This window comes from Pimephales promelas, chromosome 13, assembly GCF_988280905.1.
Source record: "Pimephales promelas chromosome 13, fPimPro1.hap1.1, whole genome shotgun sequence".
In the NCBI taxonomy this organism is placed as follows: domain Eukaryota; kingdom Metazoa; phylum Chordata; class Actinopteri; order Cypriniformes; family Leuciscidae; genus Pimephales; species Pimephales promelas.
In genome coordinates this window covers 27,935,407-27,960,888 of record NC_142781.1, presented here as the reverse complement: position 1 = coordinate 27,960,888, position 25,482 = coordinate 27,935,407, and the positions used below count along the sequence as shown (strand labels likewise).

The 25,482-nt window shown below is 35.5% G+C and overlaps 3 protein-coding genes across 8 annotated transcripts in view; 1 reads left to right on the top strand and 2 right to left on the bottom strand.

The window, feature by feature from the left end:
- The window catches only part of znf512 (zinc finger protein 512), an 8,259-nt gene extending 880 nt beyond the window's left edge, over nucleotides 1-7,379 (bottom strand). The window contains exons 1-16 of one of the 5 annotated variants that reach the window (XM_039693169.2): nucleotides 7,303-7,379; nucleotides 6,708-6,796; nucleotides 5,856-5,911; nucleotides 4,931-4,980; nucleotides 4,640-4,824; nucleotides 4,064-4,141; nucleotides 3,868-3,981; nucleotides 3,635-3,759; nucleotides 3,457-3,543; nucleotides 3,264-3,362; nucleotides 2,222-2,389; nucleotides 1,905-2,099; nucleotides 1,707-1,808; nucleotides 1,492-1,554; nucleotides 622-720; nucleotides 1-518 (exon numbers count right to left, since the gene is read on the bottom strand). The exon at nucleotides 1-518 is cut by the window's left edge and continues 880 nt beyond it. In XM_039693169.2, the coding sequence (XP_039549103.2) occupies nucleotides 111-518; nucleotides 622-720; nucleotides 1,492-1,554; nucleotides 1,707-1,808; nucleotides 1,905-2,099; nucleotides 2,222-2,389; nucleotides 3,264-3,362; nucleotides 3,457-3,543; nucleotides 3,635-3,759; nucleotides 3,868-3,981; nucleotides 4,064-4,141; nucleotides 4,640-4,824; nucleotides 4,931-4,980; nucleotides 5,856-5,911; nucleotides 6,708-6,774 (1,896 nt within the window). In that variant the 5' untranslated portion in view covers nucleotides 6,775-6,796; nucleotides 7,303-7,379 and the 3' untranslated portion in view covers nucleotides 1-110. The other 4 variants (XM_039693170.2, XM_039693171.2, XM_089118814.1 and 1 more) reach the window with 4 other exon arrangements.
- A 116-nt stretch (nucleotides 7,380-7,495) lies between these two features.
- LOC120494075 (uncharacterized) lies at nucleotides 7,496-10,370 on the top strand. 2 transcript variants are annotated; one of them, XM_039693176.2, is made up of 7 exons: nucleotides 7,496-7,647; nucleotides 7,796-7,862; nucleotides 7,967-8,091; nucleotides 9,115-9,184; nucleotides 9,293-9,526; nucleotides 9,663-9,845; nucleotides 10,061-10,370. In XM_039693176.2, the coding sequence occupies exons 1-7, from the start codon at nucleotides 7,528-7,530 to the stop codon at nucleotides 10,264-10,266; spliced, it is 1,005 nt and encodes a 334-aa protein (XP_039549110.2). In that variant the 5' UTR covers nucleotides 7,496-7,527; the 3' UTR covers nucleotides 10,267-10,370. The 2 variants fall into 2 exon arrangements, with proteins under 2 accessions (XP_039549110.2, XP_039549109.2); XM_039693175.2 differs by having other exon boundaries at nucleotides 9,293-9,529.
- coq8aa (coenzyme Q8A, genome duplicate a) overlaps nucleotides 10,371-25,482 on the bottom strand; it is a 29,353-nt gene continuing 14,241 nt past the window's right edge. The window contains exons 6-15 of the mRNA XM_039693172.2: nucleotides 24,725-24,850; nucleotides 20,069-20,154; nucleotides 19,815-19,955; nucleotides 19,125-19,206; nucleotides 16,164-16,257; nucleotides 13,925-14,066; nucleotides 12,433-12,540; nucleotides 11,755-11,820; nucleotides 11,580-11,666; nucleotides 10,371-11,495 (exon numbers count right to left, since the gene is read on the bottom strand). Coding sequence (XP_039549106.2) covers nucleotides 11,202-11,495; nucleotides 11,580-11,666; nucleotides 11,755-11,820; nucleotides 12,433-12,540; nucleotides 13,925-14,066; nucleotides 16,164-16,257; nucleotides 19,125-19,206; nucleotides 19,815-19,955; nucleotides 20,069-20,154; nucleotides 24,725-24,850 — 1,226 coding nt within the window. The 3' untranslated portion in view covers nucleotides 10,371-11,201. The remainder of the gene's footprint in view (nucleotides 11,496-11,579; nucleotides 11,667-11,754; nucleotides 11,821-12,432; nucleotides 12,541-13,924; nucleotides 14,067-16,163; nucleotides 16,258-19,124; nucleotides 19,207-19,814; nucleotides 19,956-20,068; nucleotides 20,155-24,724; nucleotides 24,851-25,482) is intronic.

The following is a 25,482-nucleotide window of genomic DNA, read 5'->3' as shown; positions in this document are numbered from 1 at the left end:
CCATAAAAAAAAAAATCTTACCGACCCCAAACTTTTGAACGGTAGTGTGTCTCTTTATTCTTTGGAGGTAAACAGGAGAAGTTTCATTTTGTAAAAGGAGCAGGAATGATTTATGAATGAACTCCAGGTCTCTGGCTGGACGCAGGCTTTGCGAGGGGCCTTCTGAGGGCCCATTGGTCCTCTGACTCGCTGCTGGAGCTCTCGCTGCTGCTGCTGCCGCTCGGACTGTCACTGCCGCTGAACTCATAGCAGTCTTTCTCCTGTCTGCTTTCTTCCTCCTTCCTTCTGTTTCGGCCCTCCTTCCTCTTTATTTCCACTCTTCCAGGAGTTGCGGTTCCACTTGACGTGGGCATCGCTGACGTCTGTCTGTCCTGCCAGGTGTTGGATACCTGGGGAAAACTGAGGGCTGGATCTGGTGAGGGAAGGTCTGGAGGCTTCATGGAATCTTCCTTCAGCTGAGTCTTATGCAGTTTATCTAACTTTGAACTCTTAGACTTGGAGCGAACAACAAACCAGTCCTGTGTAAAATGATAACAGTGAAAATATTTGTTATGAAATGTATTGAGGAGCATGCAATTAAAAGGATTGTGTTACTCAGTATTATGCTGAATACTCATTTACCTGAGAATGAATGGAATTGATGTGGTACTTGACTCCGCTTTCAGAGTTGAATTCTTTCTTACATATCAAGCATTTATACTTCCCAGTCTCAAATTCACCCTGCAGAGAAGAGAAAAAAACTTCATACCTTCATAAATGAATGATCCAATTATGATCCAAATCCAATTATGAACAAGAAAAAAAAATAAACAAGAAAAATAAACATTTTTTCAAAAAAACATTGATTCAGGTAATAAATAAAAAGGCAATAGTCATTTAGTTTCAATTAAACTGCAGTGCAGATAGTTAAAAAATGCACTCAAAAGTTTGGGTTTGGTAAGATTTCATTTCCCTCAGAAAGGATTTATTAAATTGATCAAAAGTGACAGTAAAGATATTAATAATGTTACGGAAGATTTCTGTTTCAAATAAATGCTGTTCTTCTGAAATATATATATTTAATCCAGAAAAAAAGTATCATAAAGTATCTATGTAATGATAATTATGTATACTTATAATTATTTTTCTTGTTTGATACTTTGATAATAATAATAAATGTTTCTTGAACAGCAAAACAGCATATTAGTATGATTCCTGAAGGATCATGTGACATTGTAGACTTGAATAATTCAGCTTTTATATCACGGGAATAAATTAGTTGCATTTTAAAATATATTAAAATAATAAATACAAATAGTTATTTTAAGTTGTAAAAATATTTCAGAATATACTTTTTTACAGTGTAAAAAAATAACAACCACATACCGACACCAAATATTTAGTGTATAGCAGTGAATAGTATTGCGGCAATAAGAATTTATTCCATTTAATATAACAAATATCCTGTAATGTAAGCTACATATCTTAAAACAAAAGGGAAGTCATTCCTACCAAGGTACATAACCCAAGATGAGCTTTTAGACCAGACACGCTGGTATAGAAGCAGCCACATCCCTAAAATGACAACACAGATCACATTTGGTACAGCAAAACCAATCATTCACTAAAAATCTTTCCTTTTGCATAATGCTACATTCATGCCACCAATGCAAATCTTGAATGAACACAATGATGAAAACTTATGGAACAATGCATGATGCTCACACCTTGTTGGGACACTGCACTTTTTTATGCAGTTTGACTTCATTCTTCCACTTCCGAAGAGTCTCCTGGCTGAAGGCAGGCAACCCTGGACGAGAATACTTCAGCTACAAGAACAAAAAAATACTATAAATGGCTACAAAAATGAATGAAATGCCAATGGTCATTCACGGTCCTGTCAGGACATGTATGTTTAGCAGCACCTTCCTGTCGTCTGGTACCAGGTCACGCTGGACTTTCCTTTTGGGCCACTCCTTCAGCAGCTCCTCACTGGCGATCTCCCTCAGGTGGAACACGGCCACCTGCGCCGACAAGCGTTTGGCCCGTCCGCTCGGTGTACGCTCTGGGACAGGCTCTTTCTGTGTCTTTGCTTCCTCTACTTCAATTTCTTGGTCCGGCTGTAACAGATAATGCTGTCTTATTTGAAGAAACTTCAACAGCCTGAATGAGAATCAATCATGTCAGAACAGATAAATGTTTATTTATACAATTGAACTGAATGATGGGTAGGAAGACTCACCGGACCGTGCTCGTTCTTGAGGTGGTACTCCAGACCCGCTCTAGAACGATACGCTTTTCCACAGTGCTTGCAGTTCATTAAGAGTTTCTCCAGTTCTGACGCCTCTTTGCCACATTTCTTCATATGATACACGTAACCCATTATACTAGTAAAACTTCCAGTGCAACCCTAAAAAAAAAACATTCATATAAGACAGTAATTCTGAATATCCACAATACTATATAGTCATTATTTTAATATACATGACTATTTTTATTCATTATATTTTTTTATATTTTCCACTTTTTCTCTACTGTTGAGTCGATAAGATTTTTTTTGGTAAGAATTATCGTGCTTAGCAAGGCGGCATCTAAAAAATACAGTGAAAGAGTAACATTGTGACTATTATTACTAATTAAAATAACTCTTTTCTATTTTTTTTCTTGTTATGGGGAAGTAGAATTTTCAACATCATTACTCCAGTCTTCAGTGTCACATGATCCTTCATTAATAATTCTAATATGATGATTTGCTGCTCAAGAAGCATTTCTTAATATTATTAATGTTGAAAACAGATTTTAAAAATATGAAAACATATTTTTATGATTAAATTTTTTTTTCATAATGTATTGTTTACCATGATTAATTACAGCATTTATTTGAAATATAAATCTTTTGTAACATTATAAATGTCTTAACTGTCACTTTTGATTCATTTAATGTGTCCTTGTTAAATAAAAGTATTTTATCTTTTATTTAAAATAAATCTTACTGACTTCTTACACTTTTAAACTGTCATGTCCTTTATTTTAATTTTCTTGTTTATTACTAATACCTTTCAATTTTTAATATGGTGACCTGTACTTTAAATGATGAGGATGATAATAATAATAATGTTTCATTTTTAAAGCATCTTTCCTAAGCTCAAGGTTGCTGTACAGGTATAGTATTTTGTATATATACTATAAAAAATAAAAATTATGTTTTATGCTAAATGTTCCATGCAGCGCTGTATCAGTATCAAATTATTTTATTACATTTTAATTATAAAATATGACCACACCTCTTTTGAACATTTTAATTTCCCCATCCTCTTTAGTACTTTCCGTAGTTTCTCCTTCACTGCTTGGTCAACTAGGTCATTCCCAGTATCTGGAATGGGCTGAAAAAAAACAAAAAGAAAATAATCTTGAAATCAACACTATCACCCTTTTCATTGTCAATGTTGCTTTATATATACGTATATAAAAACTAACCAAGTTGTTGTGGTCAGCCATGAGGTGGTACTTCATTCCAGTTGAAGTTTTCAGTTGTTTCTCACAGTGTGGACATGTAAAAGGATTCTACAAAATCAGATTTAGAGCTCAAACAAGTGCTAGAAAATCATGAAAACAATGATATTCTTATAAACATTGTTACAATACATGCACTTACCAGTTTGCAGGTTTCCAGGTGCTTCTTTAACCCATCCACTGTCTTTCTTCCAACACTTTTGCATTTTGGGCAGGTCACTCTACCCTTGGCCAAAATCTGCAGCTGCCATTTCTCCTCCTGACTTCCTATAAAGAAAGGCATCACGAAAACGTTTTTTTTTTTTGAATATTCAAAAATATTCAATATCGGAGTTTGTATCATTTTCATGTAGCCTGAACAACCACCCCTTTTACCTGGTGGATAAACAGGCGACTCTTTCTTGGTGCACTGAGATGATTTCTGCTCCTGCGTGCTCACAGTTATCTGATTCTTGTGAGTGAACTGAGCAACAGGAACTATAACAGGTACTGTTAGAGAGAAAAGATATAGTCTGCACTTTTCACCTATTATCATGTGGATTATTGAACATAAACTAAATAAATTTCATACCTGTTTGCTTTACTTCCTCAATGTACTTTTTTAAGGAGGGCTGGTGAGCTTCAATCTTCTGCTTCTTTGCTTTAAAATCTGTGGTATAAATACTACTTGTACTCTTGGACATCATCTAGACTGTCACATATACATTTATTCTACCTAAAGGTTTAGTTCCCTTACAAATTTTAATTCTGTCATTAATTTCTCACCCTCATGTCGTTCCAAACCCGTAAGACTTTTTGATGAAATCTGAGCGCTTTCTGTCCCTCCAATGACAGCAACTCAACTACCACAGACACTTCAAAAAGATAGAGATCATAAAACTAATCCATACTGCATGAATTGAGTGGTTTGGTCCACATTTTCTGAAGAGACTTGATCACTTTATATGATGAACCGATTTAATTTAGGTTTTTATTCACATATAAACATTCATGAATGCACCAAGCATCTCTGGCTCAGATTTCATTAAAAATATCTTCATTTGTGTTTCAAAGATCTGAGTCTTACAGGTTTGGAACGGCATGAGGGTGAGTTAATGATCATTTTTGAGTGAACTATCCCTTTAAATATCTGAAAGTCTGTACTAACCTGTTTCTATTAAAGTATCTGAACTGGATCCATCAATTTCCCCCATCATTCTGCTGGTGTGGTCAGTGTGCATATGTTGGCTTTCCAAACCATTGATCAGACTGGATGTGATAACGGAACTGGAAGATGAACCATGGCCTGAATCCTCTGAAGGTCTCATAATCACAGGCTGGAGATCATGATACCTTAGGACATGACATTTTGACACCATTACTAATGCATTATGTGGATTATGCATGAAATTTACAACAAAATGTCATGCATGAACACAAGAGAACACACAAAACTCACTTTTTTCTGGAGTAAGTTCTCTTTATTTTCTGAGAGCTTGTCCCCTCATTCTGAAATGAAATAACACAAATGCAATAATACAATTAGTTCTGATGGTCTCATGTTTCATTTGAATAATTACCTAATGTTATGACTGTTATAAATGCTATAATTATGATTGTTGACGACTTTTACTTAATAAAAAAGGTTTATGTGATTTTGTGACTTTTCATACATTATCTATCTATACACACACACACACACACACACACACACAAAAACAGGGCTTGATTCGGTTGTTCTGAAGGTAATGTAAAAAAAAATTTTTTACATTTCTGGTCTTTGGGGTCAATATGACCCCACATTGAAATGAATGGGAAATGTGAAGAAAAAAAACTAAATATATTTTCTTCATGTGTCCAAAAAAAAAAAAAAAAATCCGGCATAAATCTGAAATTTTTTACACAGAAATGAAGGCCTAGTACTAAAGCATAAATGCAATGTATCATAAAAAAATAATATTTCATATGCAAGCTAATGGTCTAGTTGAGGAATTGTGTGGTATATGGATACAAAAGTACTTTATATCTCCAAAAACACAGCATTAATGAATAGATGAGAAGTAAACAAAAAATGATATATTATTTGTATGATTAAAAATGTATACTTTTTTGTACAATTACTCAATCAATTGTTGGGGTCGTATAGACCCTGAAGCCCAGAAATGTAAACAGAAAACGAAGACCATTTGAAGGTTAAGGGAGAGATGCTCAAAAATTAATTTATTACAGGCCAAATCATACCAATAAAAAAAGAGAGAAAAAAAACTCAAACGCAATAATACATGGAGCAATTCCAAAAGGGTAACGTAACAACTGGGTCATAACACTAAATATTTAAACTGGCATATTGATGCACAACTCAAGGTGAGGATGCTTGGTCTTACTTTGGATGGTTTCATTCCACTACCTTCAGCCTCTTTTCCCAAATCCTTTATGACATCTGTTGAAGGCACAATCAACTGTGTTGAATCGATTCAGTGTCGGGTAAGTTACTCTAAAAAAGTAATTAATTAATAGCTAAAAATTACATCTTTAACAGTGTAATTAGATTGCTGCACTCTTTACTCTCTCTAAAAAGTATTGCATTAATCTTTACTTTCTAAATCCCATATTGAACCCTAGTTGAACAATGCACTTTTAATTCTTTCGAATAAATATTATAAAATTGTTACAATTATTTTTGAACTGAAGGTTTCATTGAAAACATACATTTTAACATTAGACGTTAAATTTTGACAATTGTTATATATAGTATTTAATGCAATTACATCAGTAACTCATACAGAGATATTTAAACTAATCTCCCTTAGTTTACTTTTTCAAATTTAATAATTATTATTGATGAATTACACCCAACACTGAATCGATTTATAACAAATAAACTTTCTAAATGACGCAACTGTAATTTATTGTCTTTACAGATAAAAAAATGAATAGATCCCCAGCCCTATAATGTAAATTTATTTAGTTCCAGTAGCTCAAACCTCAGTGCATGGTGGTGCTGCTAGCAAAGCCAAGGTCATGGGTTCAATTCCCAGAGAACGCAAGAACTGATTCAGTTTTGTACTTTAAATGCAATGTAAGCCACTTTGAATAAAAGTTTCTGCCAAATGCATTTGTTTATCTAATAAGAATAGACTTCACAATCACATACAGTAAATTATCTGGGAATGCCATCACTTCAGAATAAGGGTTTACAAAGTTTAGTGTTTAATCTCAGACTAATGAAGAATTACCTGGTTTTGGGGGGTTTAGTTTTGGTCTTGGCATTTTCCTCTTGCTGGGTACACATATGGCAGACATGTTACCCTGGGTCTAATCCATCCTATTACACACAAACCATGGATATATACAGAGATGCATGGGTAGGAATCTACAACAAATTTTCTATATTGCATTTTTACTTAATCATCATCAAAAACAAATAAGCAACAGTCATAGGTAAGCTCCTACGTGGAATTTCATTATTTCATTAATTCAATGTCCCACAAACAGGCAAGCAGATACTGGTTGTACTAAGTATCTGCAAATAAAACACATTGTATGCATGGACTAACCCTGTATTTCCACAAAGAAGCTGAAAGCTCCCTATGCACCTTTATTGCAGAGCATAACTAGTATTCCAGATTCCACCATCAAATTTACTGTCCACCAATATTTTCAGCCAAAAAAGGATGCATGACGGCACTACGTCAAATAAGCCCTAACGTTACACGGATGCACCCGACCGTCAAATAATTCACATGACATCGAAATACAATAAACTTTCAATTTAAAGTGGCACATCCAACCCTCAATGTTCACAAAACAAACCAAGAGTAGCTAGCATACCGACAACGTCCTCTCGGCGAGATCGCTTCATGCACAGCACGCCTCCTTTCTGACCAGCCAATGAGAACGCGCCTTTCTCAGGACCCACACACCAAAAGGGGCGGATCTTACTTCAGAACAACCTATCTCTGAAACTACAGGTCCTAGATCAGATTTTGACACGCCTGTGTTGTTACACTTATCTACGGTTGCTACCCCTTCACTGAATCGGAGTCAGTTTGCATAATGAATTTATGCAATATAGTTTTATCAACATCAACTTTCGGTTTCAGTACAGCAGAAATGAGCAGCTCAAAGCCTTCTATGTTTTCGTGGCTCTCAAACACATTATTTTCGAAAGAAAAGGTAGGCTACAATAAACAAACATTTAAAAATCTGCCATGGACATACAAATAATCCAAAATATGTTCTTATTGCTCCAAAGGTGCTAGCAAGGAATTGTTTATAAAAGGGTGCTTGTGTCAGTGTTAATAACTATAATCTTTATTGTCAGATGTGTAAGGAGGGCAGAGCTCTCCGAGAACAAATCAAAAGTATATCTGGGTCTACTGCCCTAGATGGTATGTCTCACCTGATAATAATGTTTCTAATGACATTTATTTGGTCACACCCCATGACAAATGTAAAAAGTGTGACATGCTAAAATATTTCCACCTGTTTCTAGATGCAGATATTGATGATGCTCAAATTCTTACTTTGACAAGAGAGGATCTGAATGAGCTTTTTCCAGGTAATGGGAACTTTCAGCTCCGAAGGACCATTATGATGCTTATCACAGACACAGTGAAGGTAATGGTGGAATTGAACTTCAGTGGCCCCCCAAAAATACTCACACACTCCTAAAAGTGTAGAATTTTATAGTGTTAGATAACACGCTTAGCTTAAAGACAAATGCAAACAAATGATCCTAGGCCTTTCCTCAGAACTAACTTTTTTGAAATGCCTTTTAACCAATCAGTACCAAAGCCTATTTTGGATGAATGTTTGAGGCCACTTGTTCTGAAATTCACACAGGTGCAGTTCATTACATTAAATCGGAACATGTTCCAATGTTTGACAACCAGAAGGCATCCACATGAATATTTTCAACTTGTTTAAAGGGATAGTTCACCCCAAAATGAAAATTGTCATCATTTACCCACTATCATGTTGTCCTAAACCTGTATGAGTTTCTTTCTTCTGTTAAACACAGAAGATCTTTTGAACAATGTAGGTAACCAGTCAGTTGACGGTGGCCATTGAGTTTTTTTTTTCTCTACTATGGAAGTCAGTGGCTACTGTCAACCATAGATAAGGCTAGATGTCTAACGGCAGAGTCTCTATCGTCATCACCGTCGGCCATCTTGTTACAGGTAAGCTTTCTGGTGGGCTCTGTGGTTCCTGCTGTAAGATGAGTGATCAGCACGAACACAACTCTTATCTCGTTGAAATCTTGACAAATTTACAAACGGTTTGGTTTCTTACAAACATTATTAACATAGCTATAATTCTGGAAGATTATTTATTAATACACTTATTATTCTTAAACTCTATCTCTGACGTTTATAACAAACCAAACCGTTTGAAAATCGGTAGAAAATTGAGCAAGTTATGGTTATTTAAAAAGTACATGCACTATTAAAACAATGTTATGAGTGAGCAAGCTTGGGACAAGATGGTCGCCAGGTGCAGACTTCGACCTCCATTGGCCAGCAGTGCGGCGAGACATCTAGCCTTTATTATAGATATCTATGCTGTCAACTGTATGGTTACCAGCAAGTATCTGTGATTATTGATTGATTGATTGATTTATTTATTTTTGATTCCTAAAAGGATTCAGTTCAACCTGGCCCAGAAAGATTTGCCGGAGCACTGAAGCATTTAATGGACAAAAACAACAGCAGTGAGTAACTTATAACCTCCACTATTTTTTAAGTTGTAGCAGACCAAGGGACTTTTTTACGTTGTTGTAAAAGAGACGTTTCATAGCAGTCTTCAAACTTTGTCCCAGATGATGCTGCTGTTCAGGATGTTTTGAAGGAGTCTCTTCGAGCTTTTAGAGAAATGGAAGAGCAGCTCAAAGCAACACAGGCATCTCTGAAACCATACATTGAGGCCTTGAACAGTCTCACTGAGGCATCAGCTAGAAAACAGCACTGGGATACAGAAGGAACGCCAAGCAGGAGGAAAGTTCCAAGCTCATCCCAAACAGATTTAAACTCTCAAACCATAAAGATCCCCTATCGTCGTGAGTAACGGTCAACTTTTTATATTTCAATTAATAATTCAATATGCTATACATTACACTTATCAAAATACTAAAAGAACTTCTGGGTCCCAGTTTTTATTCCCACCCAATTATATTTCTTTCTATTTTGCAGAGCCTCCAGTCAAAGTGCATCCACTTATCTGTGGCCAAACCTTGGGAGTTGACAGGGAAATTTTTGCACTGCTCAATGGAGTTACTGTGAGTGAATTATGTGACTGTCAGTTGATGCTGGTCTTCTGTCCCATAGCATCACGAGCTGGAACTGACATCGAAGATGCATTGAGGAAAGTTCCAGGTAATTATTGTAGCCAATTTACCACAAGGTTAATGTCAATATATCCAGAAACATATTGTATGTTTACTGTATGTGTACTATATAATGCAGTAGTCCTATAAAGCACTGTTTGAATCAATTTTCAGGGAACTAGTCTGTAATATCATAGGTTCAGTCCTTCATGGACATTCCTGTGCAGTTATAATGTTAATTCCTTATTTTGTTTACCTTCACAGCTGATAAACCAGCAGTCCTGGTGATAATGTACCATACCTTCAACCCTAACCAGGTGTGTCCCAGCTTTAATTCGACATCTTCTCAAGTGAACATTGTGGAACAAGTTAACATTCTCTTCCATGACTCACAAGGCGGTCTTCTGAAATGTCCAGCAAATGACCATGCAATTAACAAACTTCAGAGTGTCTTACGCCAGTACATGTAAACTGTCATGTAAAAACTCTTAAAATGATGATACAATGCATGTCTGTTATATTGTCATATGAATGGGCAAAAACAACAAGTCTGCTAATAAACATTTAGGACTGATTTGTTGATTCCAAGGTTTTTTTATATATATATATTCAAACAATTTCAACACAATTTTAGTAAGAACACCAATAGCAGGAAGATTAGAAAAAAGCCTTTTCCACCAATGCCGTGATATCATGCAAAAATGCTTTCTTTGAGTTCTCACCTTCTTGTAGGCACATTTAAATTCATCTACATCTCACACATCAGAGAAGTGATACCTCACGCCATCATGATTAATAACCTGGCTTTTTAAAATGCATCGAGACGTTGCGTGTTTTTACAGGCTAAAACAAGCAAACTTGTATCCAACCTACATAGATAACACATATTTGACTGTAGCAGGTGCATCAAAACCTGCTCTGATTTCGGATATTTTCCTCTGCGAACTTCTCTTTATCATACTTTGGCCTATATTGTGCGCATCATTTACAAATCACAAACCGAAAAAAGAAAAATAACCATTGTAATGCTTTCTCAAACAATATATGCATCCGAGTTAATATACTGATTTAGGGAGACGGTCCTCACAAAAGTAGTCCAGCAACCCGGAAAAAAAAACTGTCGGCATGATTGCGAAATGTTCTACAGCCAATCGCCATACTTGAGTAAACAGCTTTCCAGGTTATTGGAATTTCCATAGGCACATAGATATATCCGTCTTTGCACCACACGACCATGGACAATCATGGATATATTTCCCATTAACACACTCAGAGGGGAAAACAAAAGCCAAAAACAAACATGTATGGTTGGGTCAGTCGAGACAAAAGTGCCATTCGTTTACATTCGAGTGATTGGCCAGAGCATTTTGTGCTTTTTCAAGTGTCTTTTGTTTGAAAAGCCCTGTCACTGGCTTGGTCCTTTCTTCCGATTGCTCCAGTAATTGTCATAGGCCTTGTTGAACATGTTCTTGCAGCTGAGCTTAGCATTGAGGCGGGAGCAGATGAGGAAGGAGCCGCCCATTTTGCGATGCAGGGAGTAGGTTTCTTCTGGTGGAGGGATGAGCCGCTGTTTCAGCATGACAGGGATGAGGTTGTGGATGCGTTCTGTGGTGCTCTGCGCCCCGAAGTCAAAGGGCTCCACGGAGGCAAAAGCCTCACCCAGGATCATCACCGCATCCACGTGGGCGTTCACCATGGCCTGGGTGAGGAGAAGAGGTTGTGTAAACACATGACTTGTGTGTAGCAGCCCCGAACTCAAAATATCAGGGTGGTGTTTTCCTACCTTACTCTCATAACCAGTTAAGAACTTCATTTCTATGGATTGCTTCAGCACTCCTTCTCTATCACCCTCTGATGCAGCCTTGATGATCTGTTTTAGAGAGCAAGATACAGCAAGTTTAAGAAAGGAAATATTCGTTACACATTCGTTTACTTCACCTTTTAAACTGAATGTTTACCTCGATATATAGATCAGTGAAACTCTCATCAAACCCCCTCGTTGCACCAAAGTCCAGTAAAGCAACCTGTGGATTGAAGAACAGCTTGATTATATAAAAAAATTCAAAACAACTTATACTTTTGATTATTTATATAATCTAATTATTAATATATATTAATACGGATGCATTAAATAAATCAACAGTGACAGTAAAGCCTTACAAATTCATTATAATTTTTTTTTCATTTAAAATAAATAATGTCCTTTCTTTACATCAAAGAGTCCTGAAAAAAATGTATCACTGTTTCCGCAAAAATAATATTGTTTCTTAAGAACCACATCAGCATATTAGAAAAATTTCAGAAGGATCATGTGACCCTGAATACTGGAGAAAAATACACATATATATATATATATATACATATATATATATATATATATATATATATATATATATATATATATGAAGAGTTCAGATACAAAAGCCTCTAAATGCCATTTGAAAATTTCTTCTTTGATGATGATTTTTATCAAACTTGTATATTTAAGTTCAGTAATTTCACTTAAATAACAATTAATAGGTAATTATCATTGCCATTTAAGTGAAATTACTGAACTTAAATATACAAGTTTGATAAAAATCATCATTAAAGTAGAAAATTTCAAATGAACTCTTCATATACACACTCTTACTTACCCTGTGGGTTTGAGGATCATAAAAGAAATTGGACCAGTTGGGATCCGTCTGCATGTATCTGAACTCAAATAGCTCCCTCAGACACAGGGTCAAGATATTCTCGCAGATCTGAGCATCAATAAAAAGTGTGGTTACGACACATGCACTGGACTACTATAAATTCACAGTATTTAAAGCATATGTAGCACTTAACATAAAGTAATAGATCAGTTTTACCTCAAAACAAAAACAGTCTGAACCCTCCGTTTACAAACTACATGACTGATGCAGGCTTAAATCATACTTAAATTCTCTGTTTGGAAAATTCAATCACATTTATTGTCTTCATTTATGTCAGTCGGTGTACAGCATTTGGTCAACACATTTTATTTATTTTAAACTTCATTCCTCAACTTATTTCAACTTTGCCCTACTAATGCAAAACAAATACATCCACCAGCAGGTGGCGATAATGCTCCAGGAAGCCCACTGGACTCCATAATGGGCACATTTGAGACCACGTGACTCTTCATAGCATATAATCTAATGTGTCCTGATACCACAACAAATTTGAAAGTGCCTTTACTCATATACCTAGCTAAACAGTATGATATATGCAAGTTATTGAAATGAGTAAACTGAAAATATGTTTTCCAGCCCAATAGACCATTTCACAAGATGTAAACAACACTGGTCCAGAAGCACTTCCTGTTTCAGTTTTTTAACACTACATAAAAGCTGGGATAAAATACAACCAACAGAACATTTAAAACTGAATCAAAAAGTTAAACATCTTTAAGATGCTTTCTTTACATGTGAAATAAAGAAAACAGTTACAAACTGAAACAGGAAGTGCTTCTGGACCAGTCTTGTTTACATTTTGTGAAATGGTCTATAGGGTAGCAGCCAGCCACAGCCACTTCATAATCCAAAACTAGTAGTATTATTTTAAATATTTTTATAATTTTAAAATAACACTTACTGGACTGAAACAACTTGGGTTTACTTGATTATCCATTCAAACTTAAGAAAAATCATTTAAAAATGTATAAAATATAATACATCAGGCTTTCAAGGAAAGTTAATGTGTACATTTCTCAATCATCATTGTTGAATTGAATTATTTGCATTGGCCCCACAATAAAAACGACAGAGCTTTGACTTGCATCTTCGACCAGACTTGCATCTTACGTACTAGCCACACACACTAAATAGCGTATTTTGCTTAGTTTGGGCCTCTGATTAAAACTTGTGTTTTTCTCCTCAAGTTTGAGCTCCATATTCTCCTATATCATCCTATATGAGCCATAAAAGCCCGAGGTATCAAATATGATACTCAACAAAATGTTTTTTTTTAAATAATTATTAAATATTAAAATATATTTTAAAATAAATATTTCGTCTAATGGTTCAATAAACTTCCTTAAAAAAAAAAAAAAAAAAAGATTTTCTGGCTATTAGTTAATTCGTCAGTCTTTTACAGGGTTACTGGTTTAACAGCACCAGTGAATACCTCATTCTTCAGCTCTTGTGACAGTGCATCAGCCTGATCCAAGGGGAACCCAGGCACCAGTTCGGTGGTGAGAACGTGCTGGCCGCTGAGTTCGTCGATTACCTCTGGCACGTAGAAGAACGGGTGATCTTTCAGTAGTTCCCTGCCAAAAACCACAAACCACAAAGATTCTGAGTCACTAAGCACAAGCAAGCAAACCCGTAAAAGCATGCCATCCCGCACGTGCACCACAGACAGGACGTGCTGATGAACACACGCACACCTCTGGTCTGAGGGATGTGGGAAAAGCCGCGATGCTATTCTCTGGGTGTGAGGAATACCCAAATGGAGCCTAAAATTTGGTACGACAGCTTGCTAAACAATTAGCTTTGAATTAGAGTTTATAACAGCACTAGATTATAGTCAAGCTAGCAATTTGAAAACGCATCTAGCTACATTAAAAGGTGACGTTAGAAGTTTTCTAGAACTTTACTAACTATAGGTAGGTTTCTACATATGAATTTCAGAAAAGGTGATTTCTGATTCAGCACGTAGAGCTTTGGGAGGAATAAATCTAAGTTATTCTAAACCGTTTCAAGCTTGTGTGTGCCTTAAACTTGATTATATTGTGGGGGATAGAGGACTTAGAAACATCTAATGGTGCATTAGTGCAAAATAGTGCTATAAGATATTTTCTGGGTATACACAAATATGCTCCAACATTGGCGATAGTGGGAGATATGGGATGGGAATCAAGTGAGGCCCGTTGAGAGATATGTATGGTCCTGTTATGGAATCGTTTATTAGATATGGATGCAAGTAGGTTGATATATTTATCTGGGATAAACACAATCTTGGTCCTTGGTCTAAAGTTATATGCAAAGTTTTATTTTCTTGTTTTAAGCATAAACCACAAACAAATTTGTCAAATAACAAAACTCAATATTCTATTGATTCTATTAATTCCTTTAAGAATAGGCTGGATGCATTTTGCCTGTCAAAAGATGTTATGTATAATTATAAAGTTTTTCAAAAGTAATTCATTTTATGTAATTTATTTAGGATGTTAGGAAAACTCAATTTATGAAATTAATGTGTTTTTAAAAAAATCTAAATGTGAATTTGTTTATATATCTAGTTTGTATCTTTTAGAGTCTGGAATAGAGGAATGTGTAATCCTGTACCAGAAATCCTTTCAATAAACTAATATGCCATTCTGTATGTCTAGTAAATGTATCTTGATATTTGCACTGAAAACAAGACAAAAATATTCAATAAGAAAGTGAAAATTGCTATGTAAACACTACCGAATGACTCAACTGAATCGAACTAATTCCAGTTATATTTACTGTATATACTATTCTAATACATTCATGTTTTGTGTAAAGCTACATTGTAAACACTGTTTTAATAAAGCTTTACTTACCTAAAAACATACTGACTAAAAGCTTTAGCTCTTTTCTAATGCAAGACTAAGGAGGATGGTTGAGTTGGGTAGATTAAACGCAATTCAACAGAAATTATTCAAATACAAAAGAAATATATATTTAATAAAATCAGCAACAGTGACAACAGAGGTGAAAAGGTCCATTGTCCAAATGAACCAATTCAATAAAATCAATTAGATATTCTAGAAGAACGTGTTCGATTATTTCCTCAGCTCTTCAGGATGTAAAGATGTGAGTGCAATGTTTGTTTATGCTACGTCAATACTTCAAGGAATGTTCACTTATTTTAAACCGAGCTAATCTACAGAATATTGATACTCTCATTGATTTGCTCAAAGGAAAAAAGTCACACATCCCATCCTGAAAGCAAACGTAACCAACTCTCTTGCGAAGTCAGGGTGTCCAGTAGAGGACAGGACGCAGGGTATGGGGCTTGTTGTCAATAGTTAAACACTAGCCTATAAGCTAGGCTGAAAATGACAAGCGGTTATTTTTAGTAGAGGTGTTGAGGCCACAACGCTCCAGTGAAACTGTTACATGAGGATACAGAAGTACAAAATCATTCTGAGCAGATGTTGAAGTGTTATTTCTGTGCGTAAACCTTTCTTTCAAAGGGTCTTAATGGCACAGGATAGATTTAGCTCAAATATCAGTTACATAGTAGTCTGAAATGTCCTGTAAGAGCCAGCAGGCCGTCTGTGAGCCCTCGGACCCCCCGTGATTTTATAGAGGGGTAGATTAACGAATACAATGATGGGATGCTCTGAAATAGCAGTGGGAAAAACATCTCCTGCTTGTTTTTGTGTACTCACTTGAATTTCCGGGCACACTGGGCTTCCCTTACGTAATCACACTCCAGCGCCAGCTCACGTCGCATAACTTCTATCAAATGCTCCGGAAACAGACCTGCATGTTGGGGCGGGGGGGGGGGGGGGGGGGGGCAGTCAGAGATGAGTCAGCAGGTTAGTTTGTATTTAGATAAAAGGATTGTGTATTGTATTGAGTGTGCACTTTGTCTTTTAGTGTACTTAAAATCTTAAAAGTATATTTTTAAAAATCATACTAGCAGATAATATAATAGTAGTGAAATAGTAGATGTGCGTTTGAATTAAATGACACTGCAGTTGTAGTATATTATATATTAAAGTCAATTTTACCATAAATGCTTGTCAGTATATTTGGCAGTACACTTTAACCATGTTTCAAAGACAACACTAGTAATTATGAAATGATAAATTAAGTGGGTCCAAAAGCACTCTTAAATTCAACTAATTGCATTTAATATAAATTTAAACTAATACGTTTTCATTTAATTGCAAAAAGTCAGAGATGATTCAGCAGGTTAGTTAGATAAAATTACGTGATTCACCAAGGTTGAACTCACAATAACTTTAATAACTTCTTGTTAAAACATAAGTACACTTAAAAAGTGCAATTTATAATAGTCAAATTTAAATGTTTTTCTTTAAATCATTGTTTTAATGATCATTTGTCATGCTTTAAGGAAGTTTTTTTTTTCAAATATATTCAAATACACGATGTGCGTTTGAATTAAATGACACTACAGTGTAGTAGTATATTATATAATATAAACTCAATTTTACCAAAAATGCTTTTCAGTATATTTAACAGTACACTTTAACCATGTTTCAAAGACAACACTAGTAATTTTAAAATTATAAATTAAGTGGGTCCAAAAGCACTCTTACATTCAACTAATTGCATTAAATATAAACTTAAACACATTTTCATTTAATTGCAATTGCATCTAATTCAGTTCGCACTTAAAGGTGCAGTACGTAATATTTACAGCTAGAGGTACTGCAGTCCAAATTCTAAATATATATCCTCAGGTTAGCAGATTTAGGACACGCAACAGGAGCGAGTGGTCAAGCGCAATTGACAATGAAAATTGACGAGCTTTACGCTGTAAGCTGATGAGTTGATTTAATATGGCTCTGGTCACAGAGCTTTTTAGAGAGACGTCAAGGCTGTTTAGGTCGGGTAGAATCTGAGATCTTTGACCCAGTTCGTTTGCTGGCTTCCATGGCTGCAATGCGCTGTGCTTTACGATAACTGGCAACCTGGGCTGTGGAAATACTATTGGGTAAATTGGCAGTGGGCGGGATCAAACTGACCAAAACAGATATTCTGACACGGAACATATATTTCAAAGTAGCATTGTTTTTCAGAGAAACAAGTATGTGATCTTAATATGTTTGAAGATATAGGAAACATACTAAGGTATTTTTAATGCTTCAGTGCGTAAAAAATAATAATACATACACCACCTTTAAATATATTTCCATAATAAGCACTTTTCTTAAAAGTATGCTAAAGTGACCTTCTTTTTCACAAGAGTTGCCTTGACATGAAAGATATTTTGGGTGTCTGCCTTCTGTCAAGTCTCTCTTCTGGCAAAAAGAAGGATAGGCAATGCTGTGGTGGTATTTACGAGCTCAAATGAAAGTTCAGACTATATTTGGAGGATTAGGCTGACAGCTGAATATTTATCCGGCATTGATCATGCAGCAGTGGACGCTATTGTAACGATGAAGCAGCTCATGCGCACCGCAACCGAGCTCTGATTGGCCAGTCATGAAGTCTGAGATCTATCAGTCCACTTAGACCCAACAGGCCTTGAGCTCTCAGTTCTCAGTTTGAAACACACTAAACATAGATCCGAGTGCACTGACACCAAGTTCTCAGAAAAAAAGGGGGTCAATTAAAGAGTTTCAAAATCAGCACAATCTCATCAGTTTATTATTTTAGCTTAAAATATTCCTTGCCAAAACTCACTCACTTACTCTCTTTTAATCAGCAAGGATGCGTTCATTTGATCATAAGTGGCAGAAAATAAATGTATAATTTTACAAAAGATTTTTGTTTCTATTTATTTTCTATTTCCTAAGAAATTATGAAAAAAGCATTACGGTTTCCGCCAAAATATTAAGCAGCACAACCATTTTCAACATTGAGAATAATGTTTCTTGAGCACCAAATCAGCATTAGAATGATTTTTGAAGGATCGAGTGACACAATTTATTAAGATTATTTTATAAAATATACTGAAAGAGCAAAGCGAATTTCAAAATCTAATATTATTTCAACATATTGCAGATTTTTTAACTAGATTTCGGATCAAACGAATGCAGCCTTGGTGAGTGCACGCAACATCTTTCACAATTAATACTTAAATAACTCTTAGCAACGCCAAACTTTTATGTTTTTAGTAGGGCTGTCAAAAGATTAATCACATCCAAAATAAAAGTTTGTGTTTACATAATATACAGTATGTGTGTGCACTGTGTATAATTATTTTGTATATATATATATATATAAATACACACACATGCATGTATATTTAAGAAAAAATATTATTTATATATAAAATATTTATATTTATATATAATATAAATTATATATAAATCTATATACAGTATATAAATGAAAATATTTTTTAAATATATACAAGCATGTGTGTGTATTTATATATATATATATGTACTGTAATTATACACAGTGCACACACATATATTATGTAAACACAAACTTTTATTTTGGATGCGATTAATCACGATTAATCGCTTGACAGCCCTAGTTTTTAGTTATAGGACATAGCAGACAGGAAAAGCATACTCTCAAATTTGGGATTGGGAAATGACCAGAGCTGCCCGTGTCGACGCATATGCACTATATCTCCAGCAATTTATAGTCAAATTCTAAAGACCATGTGTTTTCAAGATCTAAAACGTGAGTGATGGGTTCATCACCTTCAGGAAGGGCGTTGCTCATGCTCAGGACCGTCATCAGGTTATTCACGTCGCTGTTGATGCTCTGTGCGACTCCGGGGTACTGCAGGAACCAAGAGTATGTTACACTGGGTTTAGAAAACATTATGCAGAAGCAGATCATTTCGTAAACCAAAACATGTTTAAAGGGCATCCAGGGGAAAGAACAGCTGGGCTGCTGCAAACAAACGCAACACAAGTGACCTCCAGTAAAACAGCCCTGACCTTGTTGCACATGCTTTGGGGGGAGGGGGGCTAGTTCATTTAATAAAAGTTCAAAACAGTTTGTTTTACTAAAAAAAACTTTAGAGGTAACACATTCAGATAGATTTAGGTTATCTCATCATAAACAATGGTTGCAACTGTTTGCAAAAGCTGATAGTGGGAATTGCTCCTTGGACTTGAAGCAGTTGGTGCTCCAAATTAATCTGTTAGAGGAGACTTTTATTGCACCTTTAAAGGGCATTTTATATGATATGCGATAGGCAGGAAGTTTTGTTTGTGATTTTTGTGTGCAATGCAACAATATCCTACTGCTGCTCCAGCTTAAATCTTTTTATCGTATGTGGTGTCCCATTGAAAGTGAACTAAACTCATAAACGACCTTTAATGACCATACACCATTATTGATTGGCAGCAAGTTTATAATAGTACTTTCTGCCCACAACTGACCTGGATTTTCATGGCGACCTCTCGACCGTCTTTCATCTTGGCCAGATGGACCTGACCAATGGAAGCAGCAGCAAACGGTCTGTCCTCAAACAAATCCAGCTTATCCCTCCAGTTCGGTCCCAGGTCATGGCTCAGAGCTTTCTGCACAGATCAACCGGCAACATACATGCAGTTTTTCCTTTTTTAAATACTGAATTGTTCTGACTTTCTGACGTGAAAGATTAAAATATTTTTGTAGTTTAAGTAGATGGTACCGTCATCTGTTTGATGGGCATGAAGTCAGCACTCTGACGCACACGTTCAAAGATCTTGGCCAGCTGTGGGTTGATGAATGCATCATCTGAAACATTATTAAACACACATACAATGTTGGTGTAGTACTAATGCCATTGCCAAATGAAAACAATGGCCCTGTTTATAGCTGGTATTAACATCCTTCCTGGGTGATCGGCTCACAAGTGCTCAGCAGAGACAGAGTGCCACTTACAGGTATTACTAACATCAAATGTGTTCCCTGTGAATACATCCTAATTATTATTACTCTAAACCCATGATGCATTGTTTTTCAGGATTCTTAAAAGAATAGAAAGTTCAAAAGAATAGCATTTATTAGAACTAGAAGATTTTTGTAACAATGTATAACAATTTACTGCCACTTTTGATTCATTTAATGCGTCTTTCCTGAAAAAAGGTTTCACTTTATTTGTTTAGAGTGTCCTTGTTACATGTAGTTACTATAGTAATAACTATAAATTATGTATAACCCTAAACCACACCCACATCCTAACCCTTAACCTATAGTAAGTGCATGTAATTCATATTAAATTGTATAATTACACTGCAACACAGACTCCTTAAAACTATTTGAGTTATGATTAGAGTTTGGTTTAGGGTTAGTTACTTGTAATTATGCATAATTTACTGTAATTACTATTGTAAAGGAGTAGTTCACTTTAAAAAAAAAAAAACTTTTGCTGATAATTTACTCACCCCCATGTCATCCAAGATGTCCATGTCTTTCTTTCTTCAGTCGAAAAGAAATTAAGGTTTTTGATGAAAACATTCCAGGATTTTCTCCATATAATGGACTACAATGGGAACCAAACAGTTCAAGGTCCAAATGAGAGTTTCAGTGCAGCTTCAAAGGGCTTTAAATGATTCCAGACGATGAATGGGTCTTATCTAGCGAAACGATCGCTCATTAAAAAAATAAATAAAAAAAGTTTACGTTTTATAAGCACAAATGCTCGCCTTGTTCTGTTCTGCGATGCGCGTTCGTGACTCTCCTGTTCGAACTCGTCCATCAAAATGAACAAATCTTTTTTCGAGTCATGATTCAAAGGGTCCTAGATAAGACCCTTATTCATCGTCTGGTGTCGTTTAAAGCCCTTTGAAGCTGCACTGAAACTCTCATTTGGACCTTGAACCGTTTGGACCCCATTGAAGTCCATTATATTGAGAAAATCCTGGATCCTTAATTCTTAATTAAAAAAAAAATCCTTAATTTCTTTTCGACTGAAGAAAGAAAGACGTGGATATCTTGGATGACATGGGGGTGAGTAAATTATCAGCAAAAGTTTTTTTAAAAGTTCTCCTGTAAGTACGTGTAGTAACATGTAACTATGTCAACTTAAAATAAAATGATACAAAATAAAACCTTACTGAACCCAGAGTAATAGTAACAGAATAAGTCACTGTAAAGAATGTCCTGTAATACCTTATTTTCACACAACACTTGACTGATAGGTCACTTTTCTGTTGTTCAGGACACGTTAATCTTTACACAACAAATGTGATGGTCACTTGATCACTTGAGGCAGATTTCAATCCAAGGTATAAACAGTACCCGTGAGTTCCTGTGTTTCTTAATCTTTATTAAATCTGTCGTCATGTTACAGGTTTGCAGTGCATGTCAGTCCATACATGTAAACAGGATTTTAGAAATGGTTTCACTAGAAGGAACAGAATATGTTCCTTCACGTGTCACTGTGTGACAGATGTACACCACAGATGTACTGTAAACAAGTCTTAGAGAGAGAGACCGAGATAAATAACGCGCTTGATCCGAACCCAGCGAGATCACCTCTCCTTCAGAATGCAGGAAAGAAAGTTAAAAGATTTTCCATAACCGCCTCTGTGTACATCATAACTTTAAAAAAAAAAAAAGGAAAGTCTTGACTCTTACAGTTGCCATGGTTTTTATCCTGGTTTACTTGCTTGACCCAGATTAGTCTGATGACCTCACATTTTCTGAGCTGATACTGTGACTGAGGAATGTGGGCTACATAGTATCAGTAATTTCTATTCGTTCAATAACAAACATTAGAACAACATTGCGGCATTCATATTTATGTATTCCCAAAACACATACATAATTGAACTTTGTCTCAACCAAGCAAATTCTCGAATAGTTGTGCGTGTCTATCGTAATACACAAACTAATTTCACCTCAAATCAATATGTCATGCACTTTTGTTAATTTATTCGGCAAGCAACCATATAATAAGCAGTAGAAATGTACAATCCAGTGGTCATTATTGCACAAATAAACACCTTTGGTTTGATGGCCACCCTGTCTGGTTTTATTTAGCAGTAACATCCATTAATGTTTTTATTACGTTTTTTTTTTTTTTTTTTTTTTTAAGTAGATATCTCTCTCCACTCTCTCTCTATTATTATGACATATTATTATTCTATTTTAGATTTTATTTCATGATGCAACTCCTATAGTGGAAAAGCAGAATTTTAGTGTCACATGACTAAATTCTAATATGCTGATTTGCTGCTCAAGAAATATTTCTTATCATCAATGTTGAAAACAGTTTCCCCTTAATATTTCTGTGGAAACCATGATCATTTTTTAAAGATTCTTTGATGAATAGAAATTTAAATAGAAATATTCTGTAACATTATAAAACGTCTTTACAGTCACTTTGAATACATTTAATGTTCTTTCCGAATAAAAGTTTACATTTTGTTCCAATGAAACAGCTTTTGAAAGGTAAAGCATTTCTTTTTTCCACATTTTATAATAAAACATTAGAGGTCTCTTTCCATATTCCAGCTGTAAAAACAGCCCCTGTACACAGCAGTTTAGCCATGTCTTGTCATGCGATTGTGTGTGCCAGTCGTGTCAGAACTTCCTGAAGTGTAGCGTAAAGGTCACGTTTCTGGCATAGCTGCTGGCTTATTTTGAGCTTCGCCGATGCCAGTGCTGTCGCTGTCCTTCACTGCCAGTCGTGCGATCTGAAGCTTACAAAATCCTGCCTATCTTGATGAGAATGACTCTGTGCATGAGGCCAGTGCACGGGCTTTGGAAATGTCACGCTGTGCTGCATCGATCTTATGCGCAGCATTCTTGAGTGGGTGACACAGATGCTTTCGTTTTGGGTGTCTCAATACACGATAATACACACTAAGCGGGGAAGAATGACCTCACATGCCTACCAGAAACAATCAACATATTTGCACAGAGAAGAGGCGTATTTGTGTCTCAGAAGAAGTTAGACAATGCTTGAGCTGATATTATATTCATTCAAGGGCGTGAGGATAGTATACAACAGGCAACTTTTCAAGAGTCATGACCAAAGCAAACTGTCAGTTCCTACACAACTGTTCAAAAGTTTGATGATCAGTAATATTTTTTTTATAATGTTTTTGAAAGAAGTCACCTAAAGCTCATTAAGGCTGCATTTATTTAATTTTATAATGTAATTTATTCCTGTGATGGCTAAGTTGAATTTTCAGCATCATCACTTCAGATTACTCCTTCTAAGATTTAATCATTTGTTGAAAACAGTTGTGCTGCTTAATATCTTTGTGGAAACGGTGATATTTTCAAAAGATCAGCACTTATATGAAAGAGAAATATTTGTAACATTATAAAAATATGTAACATTATAAAATGCCATTACTGACACTTAAAGTTTCCTTGCAGAATAAAAGTTAATTTTTTTTCTTTGTTTAATGGAAGTGTATTTTTAATTTACACATTTACAACCAAAGTTAAGTCCAAAATGATTTTTTTTTTCATTCATTCTTTTAATTTTAGTTGTGAAATAAATGGTTTGGCAGATTCACACATAACTCAAACATTGGCAGTCCACTAAAATAGTTTCATTTATTAACAAAAAATAAGTAATTTTCACTATTGAGTGTGGATAGACAAATTGCTTGTCGCGGTTAATCTTGTTATGTTTTAACTGGTAAGTGTAAACCTTCAGACGAAAAGACCTTTAAAGGGATACTCCACTTTTTTTGGAAATAGGCTCATTTTACAACTCCCCCAGAGTTAAACAGTTGGGTTTTACCGTTTTCGAAGGTATTCAGCCGATTTTTTGACATTTAGAAGAATATCAGAAACCAGACAGTTTCTGGTCTCATTGACTTCCAGTCAATGAGACCAGAAACTGTCTGGTTACTGATATTCTTCTAAATATCAGAAAATCGGCTGAATGGATTTAAAAACGGTAAAACTCAACTTTTTAACTCTGGGGGAGTGGTAAAATGAGCCTATTTCCAAAAAAAGTGGAGTATCCCTTTAAGATCATGACAACTACAAACTCATTCATATCAAGCATGTCTAAACTGGTAGTGTACGAGGATCCCAAACTGTCATCATGCAGAAAAGTTAGCATCCATGTTCCACCGCTGTGTGGAACACAATGCAGAAAGTTTATTTAAGGAAATAATCTGCATCTCCAATTTCTCTGCACCTTTTTCTGTAAGCGGTTCCCAGTCACTCACATCACCAGGCTTTAAAACAGAGACAGGCCAAGATCACATACCAGCCTAACTTGAGAGCGGCCATGACAGGTTCTGAGCACTTGTCAGGCTCCTTGTTGGTCCTAACAAATCTTTGAGGAGTGACCTTAACTTGGCAGCTTGTTATACAAACAGCATTCTCTTACCCTGGATACTGAGCATCTGACCGAGCTTGAGGGCCGCTCCACGAACTTTACACAGTGTCCTGACAATACGCTCCGCGTTGGCCTCCGAAAGGAAGGGGCTTTGGTCCAGAACTGCCTTCTTATCACCTATGTGAAATTACAACTCTGTTAACATTTTCCACAGAACCATTTGTTCACGTAAACTAAAACCCACAAACTATTGGAACAGAGTCTTCATGATCTCTGTGAGGACATTAGAGCTATTCCTGGATGTGGTGATGATGTCAAAGGTAATAATTATCCAGCATCTACATAGATAAGATATAGTTACAGGCTGCTGTCCATTTGCACATTTTCTCAGTTCCCATATGGTGTTGATGCCACCAACATATTAGTCAATAATAGCTTGTGTAAATACACAATTATATTTATACAGTTGTAGAGTATCTACAATCTAAATGTACATGCCTTTTTTCCCTTCATTTTTTTCTACTCATTTAATTAGTATTGCTGTATATTATGTTGTTTTTTCTTTAATACCACATATTTAATTAATTATCTCCATTTTATTATGTTATATACTGTATGTTTGCAGAGTACTTAGAGGTCCAGGAAACCAAACCAAATTCCTTGTGCACACTCGACAAATAAAGTGCATTCTGATTCGGATTCTAATTCTAATATGCATTTCAATGACACTTTGAGCTGCTAATGTCTATGGAGTCAAAAGATGAGGGTGTAGATCCAAACATCAAACTAAATAAGCTGTTAAATTTTTT

Bases quoted from the DNA above. Each gene is read 5' to 3' on its own strand.
- LOC120494075 (XM_039693175.2), top strand. From the start codon at position 7,528: ATGAATTTATGCAATATAGTTTTATCAACATCAACTTTCGGTTTCAGT. The intron at 7,648-7,795 runs GTAGGCTACAAT...CTTTATTGTCAG, and splicing joins CATTATTTTCGAAAGAAAAG to ATGTGTAAGGAGGGCAGAGC. The intron at 7,863-7,966 runs GTATGTCTCACC...ACCTGTTTCTAG, and splicing joins TGGGTCTACTGCCCTAGATG to ATGCAGATATTGATGATGCT.